Genomic DNA, 9,775 nt, shown 5'->3' with positions numbered 1-9,775 from the left:
ACTCTTGATCTCAGGATTGAATTCAAGCCCCATGTTGGAGGCTGAGCCTCCTTAAAAGCAAAACAAAACAAAACAAAAACTTAGTCTTAGTACAGAACAGTTTCTTAAAACCTTTTTTTATGACTAGTAATGGCTGACTTGATAGCAACTTGAAAGTCTTCATTTTATATCTCCAACTTGGTCAAATGCAGCTTTTCTTTTCTCTTTTCTTTTCTTTTCTTTTCTGTTCTTTCCTTTCCTTTTCCTTCTCCTTTTTCTCTTTTCCTTCCTTTCCTTTCCTTTCCTTTCCTTTCCTTTCCTTTCCTTTCCTTACCAAACTCTTTAGGCAAAGGAATTATATTAGATGAATACTATTTAAAATGTTTCTAATAACTTAGTTGTTTACATGATTATTTACATGAAGTTCTAAATTTTTATTAGAGTATTATGTTTACCTTTTAACCAAAGTTTTAGAACTCATTCTAGTCCTTGGGGTGCCTGTGTGGCTCAATTGGTTAAGCCTCCAACTTTGGCTCAGGTCATAATCTCACGGTTTGTGAGTTTGAGCCCCGTGTCACAGTGCAGAGCCTGCCTGGGATTTTCTCATTCTCACCCTCTTTCTCTGCCTCTCTCTCTCTCTGAAATTAAATAAACCTTAAAAAAAAACCCTCATTCTAGTCCAATTTCCTTTTTTCATTTGCCCGGCACTTTTTTCCCCCCAGTAGAAAATCACCTTAAGATTGTGTGCCTGGGTGGCTCAGCCGGTTAAGTGTCAGACTTCAGCTCAGGTCATGATCTCATGGTTGGTGAGTTCAAGCCCTGCATCATGCTCTGTGCTCTCAGATCGCTTTGGATCCTTGAGTCTCCCTTTCTCTCTCTCTCTGCCCCTCCCTCATTTGTGTGCGCTCTCTCTCTCTCAAAAATAAATAAACATTTAAAAGATACTTAAAAAAATTAAATTGCCTTAAGATTCAGAGTACTAAAGACTAATTTCTTCAGGGGTGGCACCTGGGTGACTCAGTTGGTTAAGTGTCCAACTTCGGCTCAGGTCATGATCTCACAGTTGGTGGGTTCCAGCCCCATGCCAGGCTCTGTGCTAACAGCTCAGATCCTGGAGCCTGCTTCAGATTCTGTGTCACCCTCTCTCTCTGCCCCCACTTGCACTCTCTCTCTCTGTCTCTCTTTCTTTCTCTCTCCCCCCCCACCTCAAATATAACCATTTAAAAAAAAGACTAACTTCTTCACTCTATTTAATATACTTCTTTATTTTTTTTTAATTTTTTTTATGTTTTTATTTATTTTTGAGACAGAGAGAGACAGAGCATGAGCAGGGGAGGGGAAGAGAGAGAGGGAGACACAGAATCCGAAGCAGGCTCCAGGCTCTGAGCTGTCAGCACAGAGCCCGATGCGGGGCTCGAACTCACAGACCGTAAGATCATGACATGAGCCGAAGTCGGATGCTCAACCGACTGAGCCACCCAGGCGCCCCTAATATACTTCTTTAATAGAGCAAGACAAATTCAGCCAGCGACACTGAATTTGAGGAGCTTATGTCCTTTACTTTCCAAACATCTAAGAAAGTGGACTGGCCTCCCTTATTCAGAGGCAATTTCCCAACTTCTTCAAAGGTAATCTCCAGAGGAACTGACCTTCTTTGCCCTGGTCGTGTGCTCACACCAAATGCTTCCCTACTCGCCTTGCTTCAGAATCAGAAAAGCCAGTCCCTCCTGGGGACCCCGAGACTCCTTGGAGGCCCCTCCTCATTTCTCTATTCACACAAAGGAGAAGAGCAGCAATTAAAAGGCTAATTCCCTATCCACATGAATAGATGTCAAGACATAACGTCCATTGAAAAAAGGCAAATTTCAGAGTAAGTGGTGAATAATGACACTTATATGAATTTAAAAGCACATAAAAACATTAGTATAGTGAGAGAAAGCAGATTAGTAGTTGCCTGGGGATGGAGCCATGGGAGAAACCAGTGTGGATTATAAATTTATCCCATGATGGCAGCTCCTCAGTGAGGAAGAAGGAGGCAACTGGATATGCGAGTAGGACAGGCCTTCCAGCAGCCGATACCCCCAGCCAGGGTCTGGGAGTCCTTGTGGCACCTCTCGCCTCACCTCTCAACCCATCTCAGGGCCCCAGGCAAAGGGGCGTGGGCGGCTTGCGTTAAAAATTTTAGAGACCTGAGGCTGGAAGGGTGGCCCTGGGGCAGGACTTTGTGGGAATCGCTAACGCCCCAAGGCTAGTTGGTGATAGTTGGGTCATCGGTCTTGGGGACCAAATGGAGACCTAGAGCGGAGTCCGAAGGGGGTCAGAAGTCACTCATGCAACCCCAGGCGTGTGTCACTTTGCTGGGGTGAAACCGTCTCCGGGACTTGAGGGGTGGGGGAAGGGAGATACGCATCAAAAATGCCGTTACCATTTCTAGGTGACCTGATCGAATCTAGAACTTTACCCTGGAAGTAATTTGGTTAAACTTACAGCAAAGAGATGGACTCCGCAGAACTGAACGGCTGATTGGATTTAGGGTTGAACCGTCCTATGCTTAAGCACAGACTACAAGCGCAAAACCGTTGAGTTCAAATCTAGTTCAGATCTCTGTGATTGACTTTCTTTGTAACCTCCAGCGAATGACTTAATGGTCTCTGAGCTCCAGTTTCCGCATAGTATAATGACGATTCTAACATCCACCTCACAGGACTGTTGTGAGGGTAAATGGGCTAACGCATACAAATTGCTTCCCGGCACGGGGGCGGGGGGAGGAGGGGGCACTTGGGAAACCGTAGTAACATCCGGAGGGGCCTCGTAGGTAACGCGATCAGTAGCTGTCCTGAGACTGCACAGGTGGCGGGATGGGTGCCCTGGGCCCCGCCCCGAAGGGCGTGGCCAACCAAAGGCGCGAATCTGCAGGCCCCCGCGCATCCGGCCTGGCCGTATATGAAGCCAGGCGGTGCGCCCGGAGGCTCAGTGCTGGTTCTCCTTAGACACGACAGCACGCTTCCCGGTCACGCGCTGGAGCCACTTATGGTGAGTTTGCACCTTCAAACGGAGGGGCTAAGGCCGGGTCCTGCAGCGGGGAAGGTCGGAAACTCTCGGGTGGACAGTCGGGAATGCTGGTCCCTCGTGGGGAGGAGGGGCGGAAACAAGCGAAATGGTTCATTTCTTCGGGGGGCGTGTTTCCCGAGCATCCCGCGACCCCGCGTGCCCGCCCTGCCCAAGGGGTGCCTTCCCGCAGACAGACGCGGCCTGCAGAGGAAACAACGTTAGTGCTGGGCCTTCTGGTTGCTGTCCCTGAAGTCTCCTCGAGGGTATGGCCGCTGTCCGCCTGGTCCCCCAGAGTCCCCAGACCGCACCGCCTGGTCCTGGGCGACTTCGAATGTCGTGGAAGGGATGGAAGGATGGGCAGAACGCGAGGCTGAGGAGGCAGAGGGTCCTGGATGGGTCGATTAAAAATTAACTAGCATCTGGAGAGGGAAAAATAGCGCGGATGGGACTGATTCCTTCTTTCTCTCCCTCTCTTCCCACCTTCCTTCTTTCTTTTTTTTTTTTTTTTAATTTTCCCCAGCTTTACTGGAGTATAATTGACAAACTCTAGTATATTTGAAGTGTGCAACATGATGATTTGATGTGTGTATATGTTGTGAAATGACCACTGCAATCAAGATAATTAACACATCTATTACCTCACGTGGTCAGCTTTTTGTTTAGGTGAGAATACTTAAGATCTGCTATCTGCAGCAAATTTCGAGGATACAATGCAGCATTATTAAGTGTAGTCACCGTGCTGTACATTAGATCTTCAGAACTTAATCACCTTAAGACTGCAAGTTTGTACCCTTTGACCACCCTCTCCCCCCTGTTTCCCACCCCACCCCCACCCCCCACACGCCCCCAGCCCCCAGCAATCACCATTCTTACTCCTTGATTCTGAGTTCAAACTTTTTTACATGCCACATCTAAATGCTGCAGTATTTGTCTTTCTCTGACTTATTTCACATAGCATGATGCCCTTCAGGTTCACCCATGTTGTAATAAATGAATTTCCGTCTTCTTTGTGGCCGAATAATATTCCACTGTGTATGTGTGTGTATGTGTATATGTATATATATATATATATATACATATATATATACATATATATACATATATATACATATATATACATATATATACATATATATATACGTATATATATATATATATATACCAAATTTTCTTTATTTATCCATTCACCCTGACAACAGACACTTTGGTTGTTTCCATATCTTGACTATTGTGAATAATGCTTCCATGAACATGAATGTGCAGATATCTCTTTGAGATCCTGATTATATTTCCTTCAGATAAATACACAGAAGTGGAATGACTGGATAATAGTCTACTGTTTTGTTTTGTTTTTTTTGAGAAACTTCCATGCCATTTTCCATAATGACTGTACCAATTTACAAATTCCAACAACAGTGCACAAGGGTTCCCCTTTCTCCCCATCCTCCCCAGGATGTGTTATCTCTTGTCTGTTTTCTTTTCTCCTTTTCTTTCCTTTCTTTTCTCTTTCTTTCTTTCTTTCTTTTCTTTCTTTCTTTCTTAGAGAGAGAGAGAGAGAGCACACAAGAGCAGACAAACAGTGGGGGTGGGGCAGAGAGAGGGAGAGAGAGAGAATCCCAACCAAGCAGGCTCCACGTTCAGTGCAAAGCCCAACGCAGAGCTTGAGCTTGATCTTACGACCCTGAGATCATGACCTGAGCCAAAATCAAGACGCCTAACTGAGACCCCCAGGCACCCCTATCTCTTGTCTTTTTGATAATAGCTATTCTAACAGTTAATGAGGTGCTATCTCATTGTGGTTTATATTTGCATTTCCCTGATGATTAGTGATGATCAACACTTTTTCCTGTACCTGCTGGCCATCTGTATACCTTCTCTGGAAAAACGTCTGTGCAGGTCTTTTGTCCATTTTTCAATTGAATTGTTTAGTTTTTTGCTATTGAGGTGTATAAGTTTCTTATGTATTTAGATATTAACCCCTTATCAAACAGATAGCTTGCAAATATTTTCTCCCATTCCACAAGTTGCTTTTTACTTTGTTGTTTCCTTTGCTGTACCGAAGCTTTTCAAAAGTTTGATGCAGTTCCACTTGTTTATTTTTGCTTTTGTTGCTTGGGTTTTTGGTATCACATCCCAAAAGTTGTTGCTGACTTTTGTTTTCTTCTAAGGAGTTTTATGGTTTCAAGTTTACATTTAAGTCTTCAATCCATTTCAAGTAAATTTTTGGGAGTGGTGTAAGAAAGGAGTCTAGTGTCATTCTTTTTCACAGGCATATCCAGTTTTCCCACCCCTATGGGAGAAACTATCCTTTCCCCATTGTGTGTTCTTGGCATCCTTGTCAAAGATTAGTTGACCTATATGTGTGGGTTTATCTCTGTGCTCAATTCTGTTTCATTGGTCTGTGTCTCTTTTTAGGGCAGTACCATACTGTTTTGACTACTAAAACTTTGTAACATAATACAAAATCAGGAATGGTGATGCCTCCAGCTTTGTTCTTTCTCAAGATTGCTTTTGTTATTTTGAATCTTTTGTGGTTTGATTCGAATTTTAGAATTGTTTTTCCTGGGGCGCCTAGGTGGCTTAGTGGGTTAAGCTTCTGCCTCTTGATTTCAGCTCAGGTCATGATCTCGTGGTTTGTGAGTTCAAGCCCTGAGTCAGGCTCTGTGCTGACAGTGCAGAGCCTACTTGGGATTCTCTCTCTCTCCCTCTCTCTACCCCTCCTCTGCTCATGCTGCACACGCTCATGTATGCGTGCTCTCTCTCTCTCTCTCAAAATAAACTCTTCTTAAAAGTTTAAAAAACTTTCCTATTTTTCTGAAAAATGACATTGGAACTTTGTTAGGAATTACTTTGAATCTGTAGGTCATTTTTGATAGTGTGGACATTATAACAGTAATCCTCCTGATCCAAGAACAGGGGATATCTTTTTGTTTATGTTTCTTCAGTTTCTTTCTTCAGTGTCTTACAGTTTTCAGTGTACAAGTTTTTCACCCTTGGTTAAATTTATTCCCAAGAATTTTATTGGTCTTGGTGCTTTTGTAAATGGGATTATTTTTTAAATTTCTCTTTCAATAGTCTGTTGCTAGTGTATAGAAACACAACTGATTTTTGTGTACTAATTTTGTCTCCTGCAACTTTACTGAATTCATTTATTAGTTCTAACAGGGTTTTTTTTAGAGTCTTTAGGGTTTTGTATATATAAGGTCATAGTATCTGCAAAAAAGACAATTTTACTTCTTCCTTTCTGATTTGGGTGCCATTTATTTATTTTTCTTATGTAATTTCTCTGGCTAAGACTTCCGGTACCTTGATGAATAGGAGTGGTGAGAATGAGCATGCTCATCTTGTTCTCGATCCTTAGAGGAAAGCTTTCAACTTTTCACCATTCAGTAGATGTTAGTTGTGGGCTTGTTATATATGGCATTTATTATGTTGAGGTATGTTCCTTCTTATTTCAGACTCAGAGAAATTAGGAGGCCATCACAGGCTTTTAGGCAGGAGATGATGGTGGTGTAGATTAGGAAAGGATTGGCAGAGATGGAGAGGAAGGGTATATGGAATTGGGATTTGAGCTGGGTAAGACCCCTGAACTTCTATTTTTTTTTTTTTTTCCTGGCAGGATCCCACAGCTGAAGATCCAGTTCAGTTACCCAGCAATAGCAAAGAGACTTCCGTGGACTCTTTCCTTCAAACAGTTGAGGAAATCGAGGAGTTCCTCAAGGACGTCTCTGAGACATATAAGGCAAAAATGTCAGCTGCACCAGAACCACAGCTCCATATACCTCTGGCTGACCATGGTGAAGACAACCAACATGAGTCAACCCAGAGGATGATGACTCCTCTGAAGTCTACAATGGTGAGTTCTACCTGTCCTAACATCCCTGGGACAGTCATTGTTCAAAACTCAACAATACCCACTGTTACAGCCCTTGATATGCCCCCTGGAGACCTAACTGAATCTTTTTCTGTGATCCAAAAGGTGACCTTCTTTGATGAGAGAAGACCCACAACCTCCCAGATGACAGATGTTATTGACAACCCAAAGACAACATTCACTGCTTGCCAAAAGATAACTGCAAATAAGATAGCGATCCCCAATGAAGGTAATCAGATGAAGACCCTCAGTGATGACCAGATCCTCTATGGAGGCCAGGTGACACTTCCTAAAGAGAACCACATGATGACCTTCAGTGCTAAGCAGACCTTCACTGAGGGCCATACAATGACTTCCAGTGGTAATCAGACCCTGAATTGGAACCAGATGACAACACTGTGTGAAGAACAACAGATGAAGACCCTCAGTGATGACCAGACCCTCTATGGAGACCATATGACCTTCACTGGGGGCCAGACCCTCTATGGGGGCCAGATGGAGACCTACAGTGGTGACCAGATGCTCTATGGAGGCCACATGACCCTCAGTGGGTACCAGACCCTCTATGGGGGCCAGATGAAGTCACTTAGTGATGTCCAGACGCTTTATGGAGGACAGATGACCTACAGTGGGGACCAGATCCTCTATGACAGCCAGGTGAACACCTTTGGTGATGACCAGACCCTCTATGGAGGTCAGATGATGACCCTTAAGGGGCATCATATGACAACTTCCACTGATGACCACACTGTCTATGGAGACCATACGATGCCACATCAATCATCATCATTGCCATACCCAGGATTCCTATACTTTTCCAGTTCCCATTTGATCTATGGACAAACCCTAGAAAAGCAGAAGTGCAACGTCAAGACCCAGAGATGTCAAGTCCAGAAGAATCCTAATGTTTTGAAGACCTACACTTGCACATACCAGGACTGTGGTAAATCATATACTAAGCCTTCCCACCTCCGGATCCATGAGCGCAAACATACTGGTAAGTTAGGGGTAGGACTGAGGGATAGGGGTGACAAGCAAGTGATTAAAGATTTGTGCCCTTATGAAACTTTGGGATCATTTGAGATTGTTGACACCTCTTTCCAAGCCTGGGACCTCAGAAGACTGGAAAAGGTTGGCCTGTTTGAAAGGGTGGACAAAGCAGTCCCAGGGACAGACTATAGTTCTGGGCCTGAGCCAACCTGGCTGCAACCTTTTGTGTTATTGATGATGGGAATAAGTGGAAGAATTTGTTTGACCTCTTATGGATGGTTTTGGCCTCACCTCTACTGGGACTGACACTTCATGGTCCTCTCTTTAGGCCCAACAGATACCCACCCCCAACCTCCTTATTCCCCTGTTGACTTTCCTGCTGACCCTTGCTTTTCCTATTTCTCATTTTCTTTTCTTTTTTTTTTTTTATATGTATTTATTTGGGGAGAGTGCAAATGGGGGAGGGGCAGAAAGACGGGAACAGAGGATCCAAAGTGGGCTCTGTGCTGGCAGTAGCAAGCCACATGGGAGGGCTCGAACCCACAAACACTGAGATCATGATCTGAGCTGAAGTCATGACCTGAAGTTCAACCCTCTGAGTCACCCAGGCTCCCCTAATGTTTGTTTATTTTTGAGAGAGAAAGAGCGCGAGCTGGGGAAGTGCAGATTTTTCATTTTCTCTTCTTTTCCTTCCTTCACAGTTTTCCTCTTGTCCTTCTAGCTCATGATGCATTTCTTCTCTTCTTCTTTCACTCACCACCTCTGGTCTCCTCTCCTCAGGCTCTCCCTCTCCCACCCCAACATGCTCAAAACCTTTATCTTCTCTATTCACTTTCATTTTCCCTGTCCCCTGCTACCCAGAAGCATGACAAAATTCTTTCTTTCTCTGGTCCAGGGGAGAAGCCCTACGAATGCAATGTGAAGGGATGCACATGGAAATTCCCCCGTTCAGATGAGCTCAGCAGACACAAGAGAAAACATAGTGGGGAGCGGCCCTACCTATGTACTAAATGCAATAGGAATTTTGCACGATCTGATCACTTAAAGCAGCATCAAAGAATCCACAGATAATACTCGCCCATGACTGAACTCATCAAGCCATAAGGAAATGAGTACAGCTGAAAGACTCCGTCTACTAAGCCTTTGTTTGCTCTGTACCTAGCACTGTGCCAGCATATAGTTAAGTGCTTAATATTATTTGTAAGCTTTTAAGGTGTTTTTTTCCCCCTAAAACATACGAGGAATAGATGTATGCATTTCAATAAAATCAGAAGCACTTTTCATTCACTCCCTGCTCCAAGGGTAACTTTTTACTGTGTGCTATCAGTCCTTCTAGATCTTGTGCTGTGCATTTGCCTCTATGTACACATGTAAAAATGTATATATGTAGGTGACTAAAATTTATACATAGTTCAGATCTGTAAAGAATGTAGCATTCTATATCCGAGCTCATGTTTCTCTGGTCTCCATTTCTATGGGGTTAAGAGGAGGGGGACACTTGGTCCCTTTGAATGTAAAATGGTCTAAATTAAATGAGATTCATTTGGATGAGTACTTAATTTATTCAAAAGTTGAACCTCCTTTCATGGCTGTTTTTTCTCTCAAAGTGTCTCTTTCCCCCCTACTTTCTCCATATGCCGTCAGGACACAGGGAGTGATAGCAGTGGAACAGGGCGGTCATGTGCTGGCTGCCAGGGGAAGGGTCTGTCCTTGCCACTGAGCCTTGGGTCCTTTTGTGCATCGCTTCTGCAGGTGGGGTAACCCACCGTCTGTTTTTCTTTCCATGGGTTGACTTAAATGCTTCAGAGAAGCTGCACCATCTTCCCCTGCTGACTCCGTCCTTCTCCAGCTCTTGCAGGCTCTGCCCATTTAGGGCTTGGC

The 9,775-nt window shown here is 44.1% G+C and overlaps 1 protein-coding gene across 1 annotated transcript; it reads left to right on the top strand.

The window, feature by feature from the left end:
- The first annotated feature begins 2,973 nt into the window (after positions 1-2,973).
- Positions 2,974-9,189, top strand: LOC122241341 (Kruppel-like factor 18). The gene is made up of 4 exons (XM_042997149.1): positions 2,974-3,012; positions 6,650-6,886; positions 7,010-7,901; positions 8,790-9,189. The coding sequence occupies exons 1-4, from the start codon at positions 3,010-3,012 to the stop codon at positions 8,963-8,965; spliced, it is 1,308 nt and encodes a 435-aa protein (XP_042853083.1). The 5' UTR covers positions 2,974-3,009; the 3' UTR covers positions 8,966-9,189.
- The last annotated feature ends 586 nt before the right edge of the window (positions 9,190-9,775 follow it).

This window comes from Panthera tigris, chromosome C1 (genome assembly GCF_018350195.1).
Source record: "Panthera tigris isolate Pti1 chromosome C1, P.tigris_Pti1_mat1.1, whole genome shotgun sequence".
Taxonomy (NCBI): Eukaryota; Metazoa; Chordata; class Mammalia; order Carnivora; family Felidae; genus Panthera; species Panthera tigris.
Note: the sequence above shows the minus strand (reverse complement) of the source record. Positions and strands in the feature narration are given on the sequence as shown.

Bases quoted from the DNA above. Each gene is read 5' to 3' on its own strand.
- LOC122241341 (XM_042997149.1), top strand. The intron at 6,887-7,009 runs GTGAGTTCTACC...GTGATCCAAAAG, and splicing joins CTCCTCTGAAGTCTACAATG to GTGACCTTCTTTGATGAGAG. The intron at 7,902-8,789 runs GTAAGTTAGGGG...TCTCTGGTCCAG, and splicing joins CCATGAGCGCAAACATACTG to GGGAGAAGCCCTACGAATGC.